This window comes from Drosophila novamexicana, unplaced genomic scaffold (genome assembly GCF_003285875.2).
Source record: "Drosophila novamexicana strain 15010-1031.04,08,12 unplaced genomic scaffold, DnovRS2.1 tig00000121-arrow-pilon, whole genome shotgun sequence".
Classification (NCBI taxonomy): domain Eukaryota; kingdom Metazoa; phylum Arthropoda; class Insecta; order Diptera; family Drosophilidae; genus Drosophila; species Drosophila novamexicana.
This window is the reverse complement of record NW_020824773.1, coordinates 1,404,877-1,427,890: the sequence shown is the minus strand read 5'-3', so window position 1 is coordinate 1,427,890 and position 23,014 is coordinate 1,404,877. Positions and strand designations below refer to the sequence as shown.

Genomic DNA, 23,014 nt, shown 5'->3' with positions numbered 1-23,014 from the left:
TTTTTTTTTATCCCACTCTGAGAGTCGACGAAGCTATGTAAGTTATTAGTGGGGCTTTGTGGTTGCGGATAAAACTCACAAAGTGCAGCTGCGGCAGCGACAGTGGCAGCGGTAGCTTCTGTTAACAATATGCCAATGATTAGCTGTGGTGCAGAGCTTCTCACTGCCCTTCTCCCTCTTCTTGCTGCCAGGACAAAGTAATCAGCGCGCAGTCTAGGCCAGAGCCAAAATGTGCATTGGCCCCATTTACCTTTAAGCTGATGGCTTTAAGGCGCACATGTGTGGGCGTGGCTACTTATGTGACAGCTGTCATTCAACTGCAATCTTCATTAGCCAGAGACACAATCAACCAAATGCAACCCAGCCTTTCATTTTGTTTTTTGTTTTTTGTTTTTCAATTTCCTTTGCGCTAACAATTTGCGGCAAGTATTTTTTCACATTTTTGTTTTTAATTTTTGGGCAACCCTTTGCACGGTTTTCGTAATTAACTAAAATGCCAAGTTTAGGTCAAAGCGGAACAGTCAAAGAGGGGATTTCAGGGGGTGGCAAATAAATACTAAATGCTCCACAGACTGTCAAGGATTTCATTTAGTTGCCAGTCTCTCCATTAAGAGGTAGTTTAGCTTACCTATTTCTATGCGCTACTCTTTGCCTGTTTCCTACTCTCTTTTTCGGTTCCGCTTTTTATTCTAATTTAATTTAGTTTTAGTGACACACACACACACACACATGCCTGCAGCTAGTTTGTGTGCTGTAAAGTGCTGCTGCAGGGTGAGCTGTGAGTGTTGAGTAATTGATTTTTGTGTCCAAATTGTGTGTGTTGCGAAGTGGAATTGAAAGCTAATTTGACTTGAATACTTTTGCTATCTGCTGTTATTTATGCCGCTCAGTTTTTGGTATTTTAAAAACAACTGATTTTATTTAACAAACTTAGAGTGTTGAAAATGTTCGCAACGTTGCAAACTATTGTTTTTATCAAGTGAGTGAATAGCGAAGAACTGTAGAGCCCTTGCAACCATAATTTTTCATAATCAACTAATAGGACGCGATTGTCAGAAATCGAACAACTAACTGTCCAAAGCACTTAGAAAACTGACAGCCATTGCTCGATGTAGGGATCAAAGAGTAAATTGCAATGACAGACCCTGCCGGCCATCAACTTGTATTAAGCAACGCAATGCACTAAACGCAACATAAAAAAAAAAAAAAAAAAAAAAAAAACAAAGTAGAAAAGGCGGAAAAAATACATTTCACAAACACCACGTGTCCACAAAATTCGCTTTGAACCGGCTGGTATATTACGTTTTTCAATTAGCAAAATTAAAATTGAGGAAAGAAAAAAAACGAGAAAAATACATAAAGTGCATACGGTGGTTAAAGTTTTCTTTTTTATGCTTTGGAGGGAGAACAGATCAGAGAAAAATATTTCTACATGCTGTGGGGACTAAAATTGGAAAACGTGGGACTGTGTGTGCCAGGCGAATGGATGTGAGTGCTTGAATGAGGTATTGAATATTAAGCTTAGCATAGACATTTAAATACTTGACATTCATTTTAAACATTTCTTATGAGATAAAATGACGCAGCTTTAATCCTATCATTTTGATCTGGAACTTTTTGCGTTTTTGTTTTTTCGTCACTTAAGCGATTTCTTCTCACACACAGATCGGTGTTAATTTTGGGCATAGTTTTAATTTAGTTAAGCCAGCTACTTCTAAGACAGAAAACTTTTGACAGCACACACACACGGTACACATATCCGCCCAAGTAAAAAAGTTCAGTCATATTTTTGGTACACACGCAACTGTCACAGTTTTTGATATGTGGCTACGTTCCGTTACAGAAGGGGGCAGAGAAAGGTAACAGGAAAGGAGCCCAAGCACTTTTGGCTTTGGCATTTACCACGCAGCTGCAGCAGCAGGTAAACACTCTTGAACCCGGTTTGGCCTGGGCTAAAAGTTGAAAAGCGGTAAACAAGCCGAAAATGTCGCGACTGTCAAAACTCTGACGCCAGAAAAGGGGTTTTCCCGAGAGCTAAATTTCAGAGCAGTCCTTTTCTCACACCCACTGTCACGGCTCTATAAATGCCTTCATATCCTGCTTCTGCTGTTGAATCCCTTGCACTGTCTGTCAAGTCTTTTCTTTAAGTTTTTTTTTTTTTTTGGCATGGCAAGTGTTGCTGCCAATTTATTGCTGCAGTTAATTTGCATGAAATATAAATAAATGGCAAACAACTTGAGACAGTTTCGTGCACTTTAAGCGAGACTGAACTGCATGGCCCTTCACACCCTGCACACACCCTGCTGACACTCTCTGGTATGCCAAATTTAAATTAAATTAGAATTTCTCTAGCTACTTGGTCTCGGCTCGGTGTGTAATTTAAAACTATTTTACATGCTGCTAAAGTGCGTCGCACTATGTGTGTGTGTGTGTGTGTGTGTGTGTGTGTACGTGTGTATGTTAGATAAAAAGGCATTTTGCAAGCTTTTTGAGCTGCAGCCAACTTAAACTTGTTAAGCTTCAGGGAATTTCAGCTTTGCAAAACAGCAAAAAAGTGCTACAAAAAAATACTAAAAATGAGAGAAAAAAAATGTTAGAATATTTAAACTGAACTTGATATGCGCCTGGGAGCTTACTATGTCTTCTGACAGTCTGTCTGTATGTATTTTAGTGTGTGTGTTTGTGTGCATGTATGCGTGTTCTTGTGTGTGTGCGCGTGTGCATCTGTGTGATTTATAGTGAGCTGGGATTAAGCTGTCTTTGTGCTGCGCAAGAATGTTGTAGAAAATTTTTAGTATAATGCACATGATAGAAGACGGCGGCTGGCCTAACAGATCTCAAATTCCCCGAGGCGGAAGTCACAGACATTTGGGATTGGGATTGCTTATTGCGAATGCAGAATGGAGTATTTCTTGCCGTAGCGCAGAGCTCAATAAACGCTTAATGCGTATGGCTCTTGGTATTGTTGGGCAAATTGATGACAGGTTAAGCTGGCGATAGCAGAAGACTAAAAGTGATTGGCCTTAAAAAACCTAATATGCATAATTTATAATTAAATGTTTTTTATAGCCTGCTCTTCATTTGGACATGAATAGTTTTCTTTCTTCTTTCTTTTTAGTTTGAGTTTTTCGTTTGCTAAGGGTTTGGTTATCAATCAAGGCAATAGCCATGAGCCCATGTCCAATTCCAATTATTATTAAGCACAACAAATTATTACTTTATTCGAATACAATAATATCAATCATATTGTAATTACACTCTTCAAGCGGCAATTATTTTTTTAAAAAAATAAGACATTTGGTAAGAAATAATTCGTCTTTCATTAATTTTATCCCCCCTTTTTGAATAATATAAAATTCCCAAATCAAATTATGTTTCAATATCTGTATATGATACTTTTATACAACTTCAACCGAGTTCAACGCACTTTAAAACCAATTAGCCAAAGTATGAAATATCAAATACCTAAAGGGAACTGAAAAACCACAACAATAACAAAAACAACTACAGCAAAACGCGTGTAACAATCAATAAAAACAAGCAAGAAATCAACTAAACCATATGAAAAATGGCGTCGCATGGCATAACGGTTAAAGAAAAAATACTCGTTTACAGTCGACGTCGACGTTGACGTCGCCGTCAATGCGTGGTTAGGCGAAGCAAAAGCGATGACGACGCTGCCGCCATTGTTAATAGGATTAGGAAGCACAACAGCCAACAACTAGCACAACAACAACAACAACAGCAACAGCAACAACAATACGTTTCCCAAAGCAAAGCAAACGGCATTAGCAACGGCCAAAACCCACAGCAACAGTAACAGCAACAACAACAATTAAAAGCAAACGAATCACTCACACAGACGCACACACACACACACACACAGCAGCAATAAAAAGACTGCGCAAAAAAAATACAGAAAATCATTTATAGTAAAGACAGCGAAACAGCACAAGACAGAGACAACGCGATCGACAGAGTGACAAGACAGAGCGAGAGGGCAAGTCAGAGCAAAGCAAACAAAAGTAAATTAGATTGTGTGGCCCATTAAGGCATTAAGATTTCATTGCTGTTGTTGCTGTAGCTCTTGTTGTAGCGTTGTGTCTAAAGCTCGCCTAGTGGGGGCGGGCGGTGGAGATGTGCCCTGTGCCATATGGGACATAAGTTGGCCAAAGACAGTGCGTACACAGAGAGAAATTAATTAAATGAACACGCACAAATCAACTGAACTAAATCGAATTAGATTAGTATTAAAGCACATAAATCTCAGAAAATTCAAAAACATAAGAAGCTGTTAAATAAACTGAAACCGTTTAAAGATTAGCCGATAAATTCCTATAATATTTTGTATAAAATTGAACAAGAAATCCTTAGAGCTTTTGCATATTTTATTTAATCATATATGCGTGTTATCTGTAAATCTTTTCCTTTTTAATATCTTTGATTTTTAGTGTTCTTTAAATATTTTTTACTTTATAACCTTGCTTTATTTGATCGTGCTTACCGAAAACTTAATAGCTATTACTATTTCTTGGGTGTACGAGACTTCTGCATTCTTTTTTTAAGCAAAAAAAAAAGTAAAACCTATGTTTTTTTTTAGATCCTATTAATTTCTTTTGCTTTTAGTTATAAATTTTTGCTCAGTGCAAGTGCAGTTACGCTCGACGTGGCCGCATTGAGCACTTAAAGCGGCGTCGTTGCCAACGTTGCCGGGCACTTTAAGGGTTTCACTTAAGACCCCATCCACTGTTGGAAAGGGGGTAAGGGCCAGCCAGCTGGGCTATGCTACAATACACTACTCTACATACACGTGCTTCGTTTTCATATATTGAAACACTTGAGCATTTTGTTGACTTGTTAAGGCCGCCACCTCGCATCGCATCGCACGGCATCTCATCTGACATCTCATCTTGTTGCACGAGTCGTTGGATACGTGACTTTTTGCGGTTTGCTTGGATTTGGCTGCTAAAAGTGCTAAAAATTGGCCAGGCTGTCGCCTCAGCTAAACCAGCTGAAAGCCACGCATTTTGCTATTTTGTTATTTCGCTATTTGCCTGTTTATTTGTGCGCGCGTTTAATGGCCTTGAAGTGAACGCGAGTCCGAAATGTATCTTGTATCTGGCGGATGTCGTTGCATGGCCAGCTAAATTTAATGGTCCATTGAGGTGTGTCTTAACAGTGTGCGTGTGCGTGTGCGTGTGTGTGTGTGTCTGTGCGTCTGTGACTAAGTGCCTTCTGCTGGCATTTGCCATTGTTTGCCTACTTTTAGGCGCTGTCATTGTATTGTTGGGCATTTGACTTAATTTAAAGTGTGACGACCACTCAAGTCGAATTGTCTGTGTGTGTGCGTATGTGCGTGTGTGTGTGAAAAGGGTGAGCAACAAATACACAGACAATATACATTTGTAAACTATTTACCAAACGTGCTGGATGCTGCATCAACGAGCTATAACACACGAGCGCAAGAACTCACCCCAAATGTGCCTTTATATGCGCCGCTTAATAGTTTCTTGTGTGTATAACAATTAACGTCCATCGCTCCATTAAATCACTACAAAATTGGATGTCCTTAAACAGTTTGCTCTGTTGCGAATCGAACGAGGGAAATACTATGAGCCAATCACTGGCTAAGCAGAGTTAATCACAGTACATATCCACATCTTATACATATGTATTTAACCATAACAATTTAACATTAAGACTTGGACATTTCCTGAAATATTCTATTCAGTATGCAGCACATCAATAACACATACTTAGTTACTGTACAATATTATCTATTTATTTTCATGTGATGTGGGTTGTTTAGTTAGAAGCCTTCAAGGCCTAATGCAGTTCTCGCTCTTTTATATTATAATATACATTATATTCCAAAATCTTACCAATTCCACATTTCTTTTTCTTTGCAGGTAAATAACTATTTTCGCACTATGCACACTCTCTAGAAAACTCAGGCGCTTGTAAGTAATTTAATCAGCATTTAAGACATGCCCCATCCAAAATGTTGACAACGTTCGCATTAAAATATTTTCAAACCTGAATTTCACATAAAAATTCCGAGAAAACAAATCATCTCAGACTGCCCACAAGTTCTTCAGGGTTTATTTATGCTGATCATTATTAACGAACCCAAAACGAACCGAAGCGAACCCTTGAAGAAAATCAAACTCAGCGAACAAGAAAATTAATTTATGTATGTGCATATGCAGCAGCCGAAAGGGTTGCCAAATAGTTATCTGAAATTGTAGGGCGGGGGGAAAACTAAACACAATTCGACTCGAGCTCAACTCCACTGAAGGAGTCGGGAGTCTGGACAATACATGAAATCATTAATATGCTGAGCTCTGCATGTGACAAAGGACGCTCGGACAGGAGGCCACTGGCCACTGGCAGCAACAACAATGCATTATAATGTGCTTATAAATATATTGTTGTGCGAGTGCTTAGGATGCTTAGCATCTTTCTGTTGGGGTTCAGTTAAGGAACTCAAGGGTTGCGCTGTCTTTCCCAGGGCCAAGCAGCATTAGAACCCGAAAAATTTCATGAAAAACTTGTTTAGAATTTCATCTTTTTGGATTCACGAAATTTGTGTGTGTTTTCTGTTTGATTTTGCGTTGATAACAAGTTCAGCTTTTTATTATTATTATTTTATTTTCTGCTTAGGGCTGGGTTTTGAAGGTCAAGCGAAAGTCGTTCACACGTTTCACAATTAGCAGCTGGCGTTGAGATTTGGTCAAGTCGGTCAGCACTATTAGAAATAGCTACTCAGTAAAAGTCCAATAATTATCTATATTTTACTCTATCCACACACACACACACACACGCAGCACCCAGCACACTCATGTGTTTGCATAAATTGAGCCCATGCAACCCCAAACCGTTTGTATAGATCCTGTGCGTATGTTTGTTCCTTTTTTTTATGTGCCCTAAACCTTATTTGATGTCAAAGGGCAACCCATTCCGGAATGGGACACGCGCCCAAACGGTCACAAATCTGCCCTCCACTTTGTCCTTCTTGTTGTTCTTGCTGTTGATTTCTATCTTTTGGTAGTTGTTTATGCAGTGCTTCGGATGTGGAACTGCTACTGGCACTGGACCTACATATATTTTATAGTTGGAGTCGGATTTGTTGTGCTATGTGGATTTTTGCGCATTTTATTGAGATGAATTACATGAAATATACGTATAAATGAGGGTCGATGTTTGCAGTCACAGTCACAGTTCCAGTCCCAAGCCCAAGCTTCGTCTCATATGTATTAATGATTTTGGATTTAACTTGATGTACTGACCATGTTCATCAATGTGGATTAGAGAATGGGAGTGGCAAAATCAATAGGAAAACGAAGGCGAACTGTCCGACATTCCAAGTGGACAGCCAGACAGTTTGCAGGATATTGCTGCGCCTAGGAATAGCGCAAAATTTTAATGTCCTTTTTGCTGCGTTCATAAATTTTTATTATGTAATTGAGTTTGTTCGGGGCCTTTTATTATTATGGTATGGTATCGGTCCTGTTCGGGGGTGTCTTTCTCCAAATGTCTCCAAATAAAACAATAAAAGCAAATGGTGAAATGCTGAAACACCAAAAGGGGGCATATTAATAAATAAAATGGGGTGCACAGCAAAGCAGGGGTAGGTTTCTCTCTGTGTTGGGGTTAGCACAATATCTTTATGATATGCATGTTGTACAAATTCGGGAAACATTTGGTGAAGCGATCAATAAATGTAAACATAGCTTGAAATGTGCAGCGGCGAATGGCTAAATAACAATAAAAGTTTGGATAAGATTGAAAATGAGCTGTGTCCAATTTGAAAGTGTGCCAAATGCAGACTTACAATTACTTTTTTAATTGATTGAAATATACAAAGCTCAAACATTGAGCCATCTAAGAAATCTTCTAAGAAACTAAAGCTAAATATCATATCTCTTTTCCAATATTGATTACAAATGTTAAATTAAATAAAATAATTATAAAATCAATTATTAGTTTGAAAACTTGCTGAACAAAACAGAAATTATAGCACAAGTGAAGATTATATCGAGCTGCTATATTCTTTATCGTCCTATGCCCTATAAAAGTTACTATAAAATGATTTTAAAAAATATATTGTTTTAAACTAAAGTGCTTGCCTCTTAGACCGTAATCAAGCCAGATGCCAAGTGTCGCTCACTGAAAACCGACCTTATATTTAACTATTATCATCCATTCGCACTCTCATATTCAATGATTCATTTATAAAATCTGGATCCATGTATATATCCTTTCACAAGGTCTTCACTTTATTATTCTCACCCCAATAAATCGAATGTGAGAATGCTCTCCGCAGTATCGATACCATATTCATAACGCCTCATTGCGATACATACACTCAACGGCATCTGCAGTCATTCACAAACTCATTATTAATTGATTAAGCCGCGCGCAATAGGCCTCCAGAAAATAAGATTGTGACAGTGAACACGCGCCTGTGAAACGCCTCAAAGAGCAGCAGCAGAGACCCCGCCTCAGATAAAGGCGCAATAAATTTACATAAATTACCCGCATGAATGCAAAGAATGCCTCGAGATGGGCCACGCAGCAAATGAACAACAAAAAAAAAAGTGTCCCAAATGCGAAGCAATTCAATGAGCAAACCATGGTGAAAGGCAAACCTGAAATACGCGGCACGTTCCACACGTAACTCGAGTTCTGGGTTTTCGTTTCAACGGATCGGCCAAATAGGCTGTGCCGGCGGCGGGTAACATGTCCCGTAAGCAGACGCCACACGCAATTAGCATGCTAAAAAGACAAAAAATATGAAGAAGAAGCAGCAGCGGCCACAAAAAACGATATATAATAAGACATCGAGCCGGGCGCACGCTCATAAATCTCCGGCGCACTTCGTCGCACTCTGCACTCGATCTGGTACCGGTTTCTCTTTTTCCTTTCGGTGTCCCATATCCGGAACCCTTCTCAGCATTTGTTGTAGTCGCGCACAATGGGCGCCCAATCCGGTGAAAGGTTAAGGTGTCATTTCGTTTTTATGCTTCTTTTTTTTTATACTTGGCGTAAACAATCAACAAATTTGTTTAACATTCTCACTTAAATTCTTAACTGCTCTTTGCGCTTTTTTCAGCAGAGTGTTGCAACCCTTGAGTTGACAGTGGGTGGTGTGGGTGGTGCTGCGGAATTTCTTCACTCCCTTAAAGAGAGTATCACAATATTGTGATGAAATGTGTAACACAAAGAACCAGTCATGCCCTTAAACATATATATTCTTCATTAGAGCCAACAGCTGAATCAATAAAGACATGTTCGTCTAGTCTGTCTTAAAGCTATCCTTACGAACGAAAAATCTTTCGGAATTGGCCGGATGATAGCACTATATTATATAGTAGTCATACGAATGATAAGTCATAAAATTAAGTTTTTGTAGGATTAACTTTATTAAGTTTCCGGCATATCTTAAACATGCCCCTTAAAAATAGACACAATAATAACAATAGCTCGGAAATAACGCTTTCGAGTAAAAGAAACATTGCTATGTCTCCACAAGGGCATTTAATATTCGGTGAGCTGCTTCTATACTATTGTATTTGGCTGGGTAAATGTTGTCGTTGTCATCGTATTTGCTCGCGTTGCCTGTCAAATTGCTGTCAACAACGCAGCTCAGTTGTTCTTTCAATTGTTGCTGTTGTTGTTGCCGTTGCCAGACAATACAAAACTCTTTCAAAGTTTATTCTTTTTAATTAAAGTTGAATGTGAGACAACTCGCGGCTTGGCAAACTAGAAAATTTACAAACTCCGTTTACTCTGGATGTGCTCAAGTAATGTGATTGCCACGAAAGTTTCAGCCGTTTGTGGCCCATTGACACTTTGTAATTAGAAAGCTGTAAGTTAACAGTTAAGATCGATTTTGCTTTTATATTCTAATGGGATTGTGTGTACTGCTAATTGGATCACTTCAACAGCTCTGCAAAAGTCTCTCTACCCTTAACGCAAAGGCAAGCTCTTCACTTGGGCTCTTCGGCACCCTTCAGTTTTGGCTCAACTCTCAGTGCTCTTTGGCTCAACACATCACTCAAGCTGTGGGCTTAGGCCCTTGTACACACTCCGTTAAATTACTCTTGAGCAACCCCCAATTAACTGCTACCCTGTCTCTCGCTCTATCTCTCTCACTCGCTCTCACAGGCCTTGCAGTTGTCTTGAATATCATATGATAACTCCAGTTGGAACTACCTTCTCCAATGCAAACTTGCTTGACTTTGATTTGTGCTTAGCTCTTAGCCAATACTCAAACCCCAAGCGCAAGCCCTAGCCCACACGTTCAACCTCTGCTAGTCGAAGGCGCTAAGCTGACGTCATCAACACCCGGTAAAATGTTTTTGGGTGTGTAAATTGCATGAGTCACTCGCACCCCTCCGACAAGAGTGCTCAGAATCCGTCGCTAAACTCCCCACACATTCAACCACTATCCGATTTCAGACCCTTTTCAGGCCACCGCCCACGTAATTGCTTCCTGCCAGAATTCGGACATTGGGCAAGCGACGGCAGGGTTTGAGCCTTGTGCTTGGTGCCTTGCATAATTAAGCAGTCGACTGTATTTTAAAGCACTTAAAATTGGCAAACGGAAGTCCTGCGCCGAGTCACGCCCTGCAGCAAACACCTGTCAAGTTTAGCTGCCAAATGCTGAGCACAAAACAAAACAAAAAAAAAAAAGAGGAAAATAGCAAAGGAAAAACCCTATGTGACTATGGCACAATCAGGCCTAGTCCTTATTAGCAGGGCCCTCTGGCATACACATTGCAATGTTTCATTACGACAATAAAATTGAACACCCGCTGCTTCCAATGCCAATCAAACTTTGGGTGGTCTGCCAGTGACAGCCACAACGAAAGACACCAGCATAGCGGGGCGGGCACGGGGCGTAAGGTGCTGCTAATGCTAGGACAGAATGTCCACCTGGTGGCAGTGCCCCCTGCACCACAGCCCATCAAATAGGCACAGGTCAATCGATATAATTTCGCCATTCCATACATTTATGGGCATATATATAGAGAAATTTGTGCCAAATGCTGTGTGTGTGTGTGTGTGTGGGGGGGGGGGGGGATTTGGATTGGGGACACCCAAAGCAGCGACAATAACAGCTGAGCTGCTCATGAGGAATTCATTTCACTTGCACATGACCGACTAAAGCCAAGAAAAGCGGCATTAAATGGCGCTGGGATTGCTACACTAAACATTGATGGCTGTGTACTTGGTTTATGGACAGGGGACAGCACAGAAAGAGTAGCTTCTTCGAGAAATTTCTAAAAGATGTCTTAAAGAGCAGAAAAAGTACCATTATACCTGGATAATGCGAATGACTGTCAGCTAGTTTAAAAGAATAGCCCGTCAATTATTTATATCTTAAGCATCGATAAACTGTTGAGCTCATCGACGTAAGTTTTTGAATAGGCAACAATAGAATTTAATATTGAATGAATATACATATTTTATATATGTTATACAATTAGGTATGTACTATAAATGAATTTGTTATATTATATAAGTGGTATATATTCAAATATTTAATTTTGTATATTTTCAAATATTAATGATATCTTGTAAGACTTATATTCAAACAATTCAGATTGTAGTACTTTGAAAAATCTTTCAAGATCTAAAGATTTATTTGCATGACATTTGGTTGGGTGGAAAGTACACAAGGCACGAGAGAACAATACTGAAACTTTCTTACTTTCCATATGTTTTAAGACTTCTAATTTTAAAATATTTACTTGCTTCGTAATTGGCTATTCTTGGGACTTTCCCCTTCTGCATACCAAAATTTATTCAAGTGAAAAGATAACAATTATTCCTCGAGAAATGTTGCATATTGTTTGTTCATAACCGAGAAATTTACGAAATGTTCCAGAAACTTTTTCAAAATATTCACGACAATGAACAAAAATCAAAGTAAAAGTCATATATTTTTCAACTCTATTTGACCAGCCCCCAAGCATAACTCTATTTATGGCGCACCTAAATCGTTTTGGCCTGCAATCATTTGTCAAAGTATTTGGTCATTCAATAATAAATTGTCGACACTTGAATCATAAATTCAATTAAGTGGAAATAGTTAATGGTGGGCCCGTCCAACAAATTGATTAAATAATAAAATGTCATTTGTGGCGTACGATAGGCACATAAGGCCAGCAGCTGTTGGTTGAATGAACTCCAAAACGAGAATAGCCCATATTAACTGTCAGTTGTGGGGCCGCATAATCAACGGTCGAGCAAGTCAAGTTGAATGAGTAAGTTCTTAGTTTTTAATCAAGTTTGTAGGTCTATCATTAACATAACTCAGTGGTCGTCATCATTAGGCTGAACTTTGCGCCAAAAAGTCGACCCTCAACAGATGTTGCGCAAGCACAGTTCTAATCGAACAAAAGTCCCAACAGCTTCAGCTTCAGCTTCAGCTTCAGATTCAGCATCAGCATCAGCTACAGCCTCGGTTTCGGTTTCGGTTTCAGTTTCTTAACTACCCTTCCGGGCAGCCAATGACCAGGCAATAGCTAAAAGCGGTGCCGTAGCAACTTCCTCCCTAGGCTCGAGTCTCATTACAAATAAATATCTTAGACTATTTATAATGCCAATGTGTTGCTGAACTGGACTTTGCCTCCCTTTTGCGCCTGCTGTCTGCGCAAATTATGCAGATTAAGGGGTCAGTCTCGTAGTCTCGGGTCCACAGCTGGCGGCCGTTAAGATCTTTGCTTGGCTCTCTCCCTCTCTGTATAGCACCTGGTTGGGCAGTTTGCCCGGCCCGCTGGGCTGCTACTTACCAACAACTTTTTATATTTTTTTCTTCTTTTTAACTGCTTTTTGTGGTTGCATATAAAAAAAAGGAAGGAAATGCGTTGCATAAAATTTACATGAAATTCAAATTTTCATGTTTTGCCTGCATAAATTGTTCGAATAGCTGTTGCCATTAAATTGTAGATGTGCGCTAACAAATATGTGGCATGGGCTTTACATGCGAGAAGTGAATCCATTTCAACCCATGCTCGCTGCTAATTTAATTGTGTTTCTGTGCCAATCCACAGCAAAGTTTGTAGCCCAACATTTAACGCTTGCCAGACGAAATCAGTTCATTATAAGCTCGGCGAAATGGCAATATACAGATGGCGCCCCGGATTTGATTTTTTCTGGGTCACACGTGCTTAACACAAATGCTTAACTTTTGGCCCAATCAGCGCCCCCAATTCCCCAGCGCCGCCTACTCGGGCCAAAACAAAATTTTTGTGTGCAGCGCCCACAAGTATGCCACACTTTCATATTGCAATGCGCCAGCTGTAGCCCCTATGTTTTTGTCCGACCAACTGTCTGTCCGTATTTGTTTAGTCGTACTTTTTCCGTAGTTTTTCTTCTTTTTTTTTGGCCACAGCATTTCTATGCCGCTGCCAATGCCAAAATTTGAGCGTTAATTTGTCTGCATTTTTTTGCTCGCACTCGACTTTGTGGCTTATCAGCCAAATGCAAAATGTTGCAGGCGCAAAGTTTTTGTTTCTTTTATATTTGATGTTTTTTTTAGCAATTTTAATTGAGTTTTTCTGCACCTTTTTTGGTTTTTTGCTGTGTTTTTTATGAATTTTTATGAGCTTCTAGACAAAGATTTAGTTTGAAATTTATCGTTTTCAGTTTTGGTATTTACAACTAAGTTTGTTCTGATGGGTTTTATATGAGGACTTAATGGGAAGTTAAAAAGCGAGATTGAAGTGATGTTTCTTTATTATTTACATTGCAGACTTAGCTACAGATATGTATATGCTTAGTACAAAGAGCATTTAAAAGAAGAGCCGGGTATTAAACATGTTGCGAAATCAAAATAAAAAATTTTAATGTTTGCACATAAATATGACGCTCAAATGCCAAAGCTTAAGGCAGGAGACTTCCTGCTACGTTGCTCGCATCACCTTTGCAATTGTTCTTAAGTTTCTTTGTCAAAATTAAAGTCAATCTCAAGTTTTTCACACATTTTCGGTTGCATATTCCAATAGCCTCAAACCAATTTCACTGTGCTTTCCGCCTGGCAGAGAAAGTGAATAGTTCTGGTGCTCACATTGGATAAGCTGCACAAGTTTTTTGTTTTGTTTTTGTCTCGGTTCGGCTTGGAACCACTTTCAAAACAGACTGTCTCTCTTATCGTATCTGTGCAATATGTCAACTCTAGACCCACAACAATGCATGGCACACACATTTTCCATTTGCTGAATGCATTCGCGTTGTCACTGCAGATACAACAACAACAACAACAACAGCAAATTTCTACACAACAAACAAAAAAAGAAATAACGCCAATTTCAAATGCGCGCTAGGCATTTTGACATATCTGTTGTCGTTGTTATTGTTGTTAGAATTTTCTTTTGTTTTCGCGAAAAAAATTTGTATAGCTCGGTTTTTCGCGTAGCATGGCGCGAAAATGCGTCAATGCCAGCGACTGGCAGTCAAAAAGAAGACAACAATTTGAACTTTTTCGTTTTTGGCGTTTCCTTTGATTGTTGATAAATATGACAATAAAATGGACACATCGACCAATAACAATAACAACAACAACAACAACAACCACAACAACGGCATACTAGCAACTTCGAATAAACGCAATATTTTTGTGCACTCTCGCGGTACAGTTAAGCACGGCGCATAACGGATGTCATGAATGCGTGTATAGGTGTGTGTGTGTATGTGTGTGTCGTGTGAAAATGGTGACAACAACCGCGGCTACAACAACAACAATACCACTAATAAAAACAAGCCATGCACAGCTTTTGAGCGCCAAGTTTTTAGCATTGTTCGCCGCGTAGATTCTGCAAAAACACAACAAAAATGCTTTACTTAACTTTTTTTTCTGACATGACGCCATCTGTTGGCGGCGAGCGCAAGAGACAGCGAGTGTGTGTGTGTTGCCAAAACGCACGTGATAAGCATATGAAATTTTATGGCAACTCTATTTGTAACTTTCACGTGTGTGTGTGTGTGTGTGTGAATGTGAGTCGGTGTGTATGTGTATGCATGGAAAGGAGCTCGAACAACTTTTTGCTTTGAAGCTCGGCTGCCAGCGCCCTTCCGCACTGCGCTTTGTATGTCCTTCTCCCTCTCTCTCTCTCTCTCTTTCTCCCGAGCTGTCTGCTACTTTTGTGTGTGCACTGACTTGGAAAATACTTTTTGTGATAACATTTTATGGCTTGACAAGCAGCAACTCAAAGTACGCGCATCTCTTTTTGCCCAAGAAAAATTATGAAAAATACAAAAAACGAAAAGAAAAAAATATTCGGCGTTGCAAACTGAAGCATTATGAGGCTTTAGGCACATATATGGGATAGTTGCGAATGCCAGGCATCAATTTGCAATTTGACAGCTGCCTATAAATAGCAGCAGAAATGACAACGCCAACTTACAATCACTTTGACATTGATGGAAGTTGCTAAACTGTTCGAACTTGTAAGCCAACAGGAAGAAAAGGACTGCTAAAAAGAAAAAATAATAATAAAAATGCTGTGCTGTGAGCTGTGAACTTTGAGTTCATTTTAACTATTTGAATAGAGCCAATTTTATGATTTCGTTGGGACTTCAAGTCTAGTTACCACTCTATAATGTTACGATAGCTACGAATAACAAAAATAGGTATACCTGACTAAATAAAAGCATTGTATCGTCTATTCCAGCACATTCTGATATGTATGTTAGTTCTCTTGGAGTGACACATTTCGTTTAGAAGAAAACTTTCATAAATGAACTCAAAAGTAGTCGTTTTTGGGCATGTGTTAGATGTTGCCAGCGACCTTCTTAAACAGCATTGTGTTTCTTTACGCTAGCAAATCAATACACTGCAACAAAATGCCGTTTATTATATATAAGCTAAAATTTTGAATATAATTTGTAACTAATCAAGTGAAAAATTGTAACGTCGCTTGGTTAAGCGGTTAGAGTCCACAGGCTTGGCATTTGCCGACGCCAGCTCCTTCTTGGGGGAGTTCGCAGTGGGATAGTCGCTTCCGGCTGGCAGTTCCGCCGATGGCGGCATCAACGCCAACTTGTGCAGCTTAAAGCCATAGATGCTGCAGGAAGGTTTATTTTGTAAGAGTGTTCTGAAGCTTTTGGGCTACACTGACCGTGGCGTGTACTTCTCGCTCGGCGGCTCTGGCAGCAGATGCGGCAGCTGCATGAAAAACATGTGCGGAAAGCTGCAGCCAAACATTGCGCCATCGAGTAGAGCGCAACGCGCGTTCGGTTGATAAATGTCCTGGCAGCGCGGACAATAGACCTTGACGTGCGATTCGCCAATGCGATCGGTCAGACCCAATGGTAGCACCACCTGCCCGTTGCAATAGATACGCGGACAGATGCCAAAGTCGCCGCGCTGATACTTGACGCACATGTCCGCAATGCCCCGCCGGGTCAGTATATAGCGTGCATGTATTAGTCCATACAGCTGCTCGGCCTTTTCGGGGTGCGTTTCGCCGTCCTCAAAGCCATATTCAGTATTGAACTCCGAGTCGAGTATAGCATCGAGTGTATCCTGAAAATTGGATACCATCGTCTCCAGGCCCGTCAAGTTGAACTTGTCCCGGGCATATTCGTAGGGCACGCGACACAGAAATTCGTTGGCTTGTAAGTTGACAAACCAATTGATCCAGGAACCATCGGGCTTGGACATGTGTAAGCTGCTGCAATTATAAATTGGGAAATCAATAAACAAGGTAAATAAGCGCACTTACTTTTGGGTCTCTACTCGTCGTTTCTATTCACAATGTGCTGTTCAGAAAGCTGCGTGTGACTGAATCTCGTCCAGCTGAATGTCGGAATGAGAGTTGCTCACAAATATTATAGACGTGTTTCTCAAGGCTAGCTGCCAATAATCATAGCCTGCCTTGTTTTCTATGCTTTCATTCAGTTCTAAAATTAAAATTTAAAAATCAATTAAGTAAAGCCAGCTCGGAGCAGAGAGAAACTGCTTTTAAATTATATTCAAAGGTTGTTAAATTTTGAATGATATTTCTCTAAAAAAAAATATCAAATCGTCGAAATTGGGTAGCATTGGGGGAAAGAAAAACGGGACCTTGCACACGCGACAACAAAGGAAATAAACACGCATGCTTATGAGGTCATCAACAGTCATGAAATTTCTGTTTACCGAGTGGTAGTTGGAGAACTGACATTTTGCCGCAAAGCGAAACGAAACGAGGCGAGCGTGAAATGCGCGAATGCGAAGGACGCGACATTCGAGGGAGCCAAAAAAAAAAAAGCCAAATAGAGGGTCTCAGCTAGCCATGTGTATATTATGTGTGTGTGTGTGTGTGTGTGTGTGTGAGTGTGTGTGTGTGTGTGTGTGTGTGCAGTTGTGTTTGTCATTGCCACTTAGCCTTATTAGTATGTGCAACGGGAAACAGTCGTTCCAAACGATGGTGTACTGCGCCACCAGCTCCCGCTCGCATCCGTTGTAAAGTGGTGATGAAGCTTACCAAAAAATAAAAAATAAATAACAATAAAAAAAAGGAAAAAATCAGAAAAGTACGCAAAAGTACGTGCATGCAATGCGCTTGCCGCTCAAAAGTATGCTACGTTTTTGTTACTTGACTCTTTTCTGTCCTGTGCATTGCGCGTAATGTAAGCAACGCCAAAAAAGTATGCAATATTAAAAATATACTCGCTGTACTGTACACATATATTGTTATGGCCACACACACATATACGTACACACACTCACAGCACACATCAGACAGCTGCGCAATAACTGTACATTAAAAGTCATTGCATTCATGATATTATTTTTTATGTATTTCTGCCGGCTTTGCCCCGTATTGTCTGTGTGTGTCTCACATGTGTTCGTGTGTGCATACTCTTTCTATATTTTAAAGTGTTGCCTTTATTTTGGCTAGAATTTTCGTTTCCATGTGAGTGTGTCCTTTTGTCTGCATAAAAGTACAAATTCTAAACGCGCCTGCTTTTCATACCCTGTTGCCAAGAACTGCTTAAAAAGGGCATATTAAAAATTTATTAGCACAGCTTTAGAGAATTTACAAAATTTGTTTGACGTTTCAATTAGCGTCTCTTTTACTCTTTTTCTCTACTCCTGGCAGGGTATCAGATAGTCGTTCACTTCTTACCATAGTTTCTTTTGGTATATTTTGTTCTCTTTTGTCGCTCATCATTTGCCGCTGTTTGTTGCAGTGTTGCCCTTTGGGCTTTCACATGAGTGCTTTGGCCCTGGCACGAACCCCCGCCTGACCGATCCACCCTCCCTCTGCGCAACCAACTAAAATGTGCATTGTGCAACTTCCAGTTAAACAAAAAAAAAATTGTAAAAATTGGCGCTAATGCTTTTATGATGAGTTTGCTGGGCACAAGAAAAAATTCAAAAATGAGATGGTGGTTTTTATTTGTTAGTTTTGAGAGAGAGAGTTTACGAATATTTAAATGAATACCCCAAAAATAAATAAAGGAAAAATTTTAGCAATTGTGGGCTTAAATCTTAAAAAAGCTTTTGCCCAACAATTGTCATTTCAACGATTAATAACAACATACGAGACCTTGCCGTGATTGATTTAATTAAATCTATATATTGCGTGTAAATTGTTTTTTTTTTTTTGTTATTGTTGCATAGTAAAAAAAAAGGGAGAATTCCTTGAATTGTGCGGTTTTGGTCATTTAATTAAATACACAAAGGTTTTTCTTAATAAAGGTAACCAAAAGATGCGTAGTATTTACCAGAGTTCAATTACAATTAATTTTCTTATCGTAATTGTAAAATAGCCCAAGCTGCATTAAGATGTTATTCCTTTGATATTATATTTGTTTTCTTTATTGTAATTGTAAAATAACCTAAGCTGCATTAAGATATTATTTATTTGATATTAACTTTGAACTTTTCCTTTTGACTTGCAGGTAAGCGCCCGAGAAGTGTAATTTAATATTATACCTGATGATCTTAATGGGACAACAACAACAAATTACAGGCATTTATTTAAAATTAACATTTTATGCAACTTGGCACACCTTTAAATTTATGCAAAGCCAATAATCGATTGGTTATCCGATAGTTGCTAGACGACTTTAATTAACCCTGCAATACCCTGCACATAAATCCATAGTAGCTTAAATCTATTAAACAGTATATGAAGACTTAGAAAAAGACTCAGATAATAATAATCAAATCGATTATATCCGATTCGGAAGATAAAAGTTCGGTAAAAGAGCGTTATCGTTGCCGGTTCGCAAGGCCCATTGTAAGATTAATATGTAGTTAATTTTTGATCAATATGCGATTGTTTACCCAAATGGCAATAGGTAAACTGCACGGATTCGGATTTCCTTTTTAGTCAGGATATTAGAAATGGCCATTCAGCAAAAATATAGATGCGATTACATAATTCTGCTATGTGTGGGGAGCTGTCAAACAAATTGAATTATTATTTATTTTCAATTTGTTGGGCAAAAGCAATGCAGCAAATTAAATGCAATTCAATTTGGTCAAAATAAATTGTGTATCTGTGTGCGATGAGGAGTGTGTGTGTGTGCCTGTGTGTGTCTGCCGAGAGAAAGCAATGAAAAATTGTAACAAAAACAGCACCACGGGCGACTGAAATATATAAACACATAACACATGTTTGCCAATATAAGAGCAACAACAACAACAACAAAAACAATAAGGCAAACAGAAAGAGAAACAGAAACAGACAATAAAAGCGAAGCTGATATAAGTTAACCACAAAAGATCTGCAAAACGGGCCGCAGGACGAGCCTGGGAAGGACCTTCAGGTTAAGTCGCTGCAAATGCTGGACAATTTTCCACTGGCTGCCGCTCTGGCAGTTGCTTCATTTTGCGGCAACACGGCAAAGATGTTATCCTATATCCTTTAGCAAAAATTCAATATTTTCCAAACAAATAGCAGCCATACGCACTGCAAAGGATAACATATTAAATTTGCCAACAGCATCGGCTGGCAAAAGGACAATGCCATAAAGACAAGAAATCAATTTTTTTTTTGTTGCCTTTCCTTCTGCAGAGAAAACAATTTTCTAACAATAAAAAATGGCCCAAGCGTTGACTTGTCGAATGGCTTTGGGCGGGGGCTGTGCCAGTGGGTGTGGTCCGGGTGGGTTAAGAGCCAAGTCACACACACACATGGACAAGCCTTTAAAATCGAAAGCAAGGGGGGAACAAAACCAAGCGAAACAAATCATAAAAAACTGCTTCGATGACTGCCAGAACGGGGTGTGGCAGCGGGATTTAAGGTTTTTGCTGTGGCAAGCCATAAAAAAATAAGGCAAAGTGGCGTGTAAGAAAGCCAATAAAAAATGCTTGAGAAATGTGAGACAAGTGAACAGCAGGAAACCATAGGCAGCTCAGCCAGAGGGGGCGGGGGTCGGAGGCGGTGGTGCTGGTGGTGGTGTGACCTTAGCTATTGGGATTAGTCAGTGGGTAGAACACTTTGTGCGATGTGTGAGCACCAAGCATAAAGCAAATGACTTTAATTGAGTAGAAAGATTGAGAGCAAATTCCGGATGTGAAACTATTCAAGTTCTAAAGATTTTAGTTTTTTGTCCTTCAGTTCTATTTGAGAACTTGGCAACTGTAAAAGTTAACACGACTTTAGATATTTATGGGCTTAATTTATAAAATCCGCAGATATAGATTAAAAGGCAGTTGACTTTATTTTAACCAATTGATTTAAAGAAATACGGCCTTTCATAATTGTAATATTAAATATAAATATTGGATGGATTTATTAAATCTGGATTTTGTTCCGATTCTGTTAAAGAAAAAGAAAACAAGTCTGCAAATTTTCCAAAAGATATTGTAATACATATAATCCTCTTTTTAACAAGAAATTTTCATCTACCAAATATTTATTGGAATTTTACAAACAATATACAGATATTGATAACAGAAATGACTGCTTTTTAAATCACATCCCAGTCTTTAAAGACTAAAGACCCTCAAAGTTCAACCATTAGGAAATTTTCCTGTCTGAGAAATGCGTTTGCCTCAAGTCGTTACGAGGCATTCATCAATCCTTTTGCCAGCTGCTGCCACCATGTGTTGTGCCCGGCTGACTACTGTGTGCTGCTGTGTGTGCCGAATGTCCTGAGTGTCCTGCACAGCAGCTGCTAACTAATAACGAGCCTCATTTCGTGTAAATCGATAAAGTTGTTACTTTTGTATTATGCACGTAGTTCCGGCGACCCGCCCAATAAAGTTTTGTGTTGTTGGCAAAAAGTTTTGCGCCTCGTCCTTCGACTGGCTGCTGAGCAGCAGTAGATGCCAGATATATATATGTATGAAATTAAGGCTGGGGGTCCAGGTCGGTGGGTTGGCATGTGTTAGTCATGCTGCAGCTCATATTATCGCATGTTGCATCGTTCAGCGTGTTGACAATTGAATTATTTATGTCCCTTGTTTTGTTGGATGATCTTGTCTGGCGGCTAGCTGCTGGCTAGCTCTCTCTCTCTCTCTCTCTATGTGTCTGTTGGTCTGTCTGTATGTGTGAGCTTGTCTTTTTGTTTGGGCATTGATTGAATCCTTTCGATGTCCTGGCTCGCCAGCTTCTGTCTGTCATCTCCTGATTCTGTCTCTAGCTCTATTGTCATATGCGCTTTGTGCACTTTATTGGTGATTACATTCACTCAATAGCTGATGGTGGGCGCTTGGCCAAACCTCAATCAACTCGTTTCGTCAGCAACACTCGCATGTAGGATGCTCGTCACCCTATCCCCGCGCATTCTTCTCATTGCTTCTACACAGAACTCGTGAGTGTGGACTTTGGACAGCGGCTGCCTTGTTTGATTGTCATCGTTTGTGGAAATTTGATAAGCGCTTTTTGTTCGTGCCTCTCTGGTCATGAGTCTCTGAGTTTGTCTCCTGTTTCTGTTCCTGTTTGCTTAGCATCCCCAACTACCCCATTTACCCGACCTCCCATCCCTCCGCTCTCTATCTTAGTCAATCTATGAGCTTGTTTGCCAACGAAACTTTGCTGGTTCGTGCCAGGACTCAGTGTCTTGGATCTTTTTAATAATGCGGGTTATGTGATGGATTTATTAAATGCGTGTCTCTCATGTTTCTCGTGTCTTTTCCCTGTGTGTGTGTGTGTGTGTGTGTGTGTGTGTGTGTGTGTGTATGTGTGTGTGTAGTCAACAACAACAACATGTCATAAACTTTTTCCTTGCGCTTTGTGCAGTTCCCTTTTCAATTAGTTTGCCATGTGCACATATCAGGAAAAATATAAAAGGAAAACGCTTCAGCATGTGCCTCAACTTAGGCAATCGCTCTTTGTTATATTTTATTCCACTTTTTTGTTCAGCTATTGAACTTTAAGTGTTTTTGAATTAAGCCGGAGAACTCAAAAAGCGAGAATTCTCAAGGTGAAAGGTATTAAAATTAGTTGGCATGTCGGTTTTTTTTTTTTTTTTTTTTTTTTTTTTATTAAGTTTAGCTTTATTTTAATTTTTCTGTTATTATCTGGAACAACTTAAATTAAATTTGTATGAATATTTACAATCTACTTATTCTACTGGTAAGTCTTATATACAAATTTACAGTGTCGGAGTCACTAGAGTTTTGCATAGCAGAAAAAGTCGTGAATATGTTCTAGGATGTTCAGGAAGTCGAATCGGCCTATAACGTTACCCACATATATGTTATATGCTTTATAATATGAACCGACTTATAATAGTGTGGCCTCACCAATCAGGCAGCAGGTTGAACAGTTAAGGCTTCAGTTTTCATTTAGATTAGCTCGAAATTCACATAGATTCATATTTTAATAATATATTCCTATGACATCAAAATGAGTGTAATAAAATGCACCTAAAAATTTCTATGCGCTTCGTGTTTATCAAAATAGCTACAACAGCTTACATGCCCATAAGTATGCAATAATAATTGCAAACGATGGGACAAACACATTTGGCCACGCCTCGGGAAGAGTTAAGTGCCCCCGACAACAAGATAATAAAAATGTTGATAGACCCGCAAGCGCTGCCCAAACTAAACACG

General features: G+C 39.4%; 2 protein-coding genes across 7 annotated transcripts in view; one reads left to right on the top strand and one right to left on the bottom strand.

The window, feature by feature from the left end:
* Positions 1-23,014, top strand: part of LOC115757914 (protein muscleblind) — a 149,448-nt gene that overhangs the window by 85,696 nt on the left and 40,738 nt on the right. The gene's annotated exons all lie outside the window — the stretch shown is intronic.
* Positions 15,778-16,836, bottom strand: LOC115757916 (suppressor-of-stellate-like protein). 2 transcript variants are annotated; one of them, XM_030698376.1, is made up of 3 exons: positions 16,737-16,835; positions 16,131-16,682; positions 15,778-16,076 (listed from the first exon to the last, which is right to left on the bottom strand). In XM_030698376.1, the coding sequence occupies exons 2-3, from the start codon at positions 16,673-16,675 to the stop codon at positions 15,902-15,904; spliced, it is 720 nt and encodes a 239-aa protein (XP_030554236.1). In that variant the 5' UTR covers positions 16,676-16,682; positions 16,737-16,835; the 3' UTR covers positions 15,778-15,901. The 2 variants fall into 2 exon arrangements, with proteins under 2 accessions (XP_030554236.1, XP_030554235.1); XM_030698375.1 differs by having other exon boundaries at positions 15,779-16,076; positions 16,131-16,685; positions 16,737-16,836.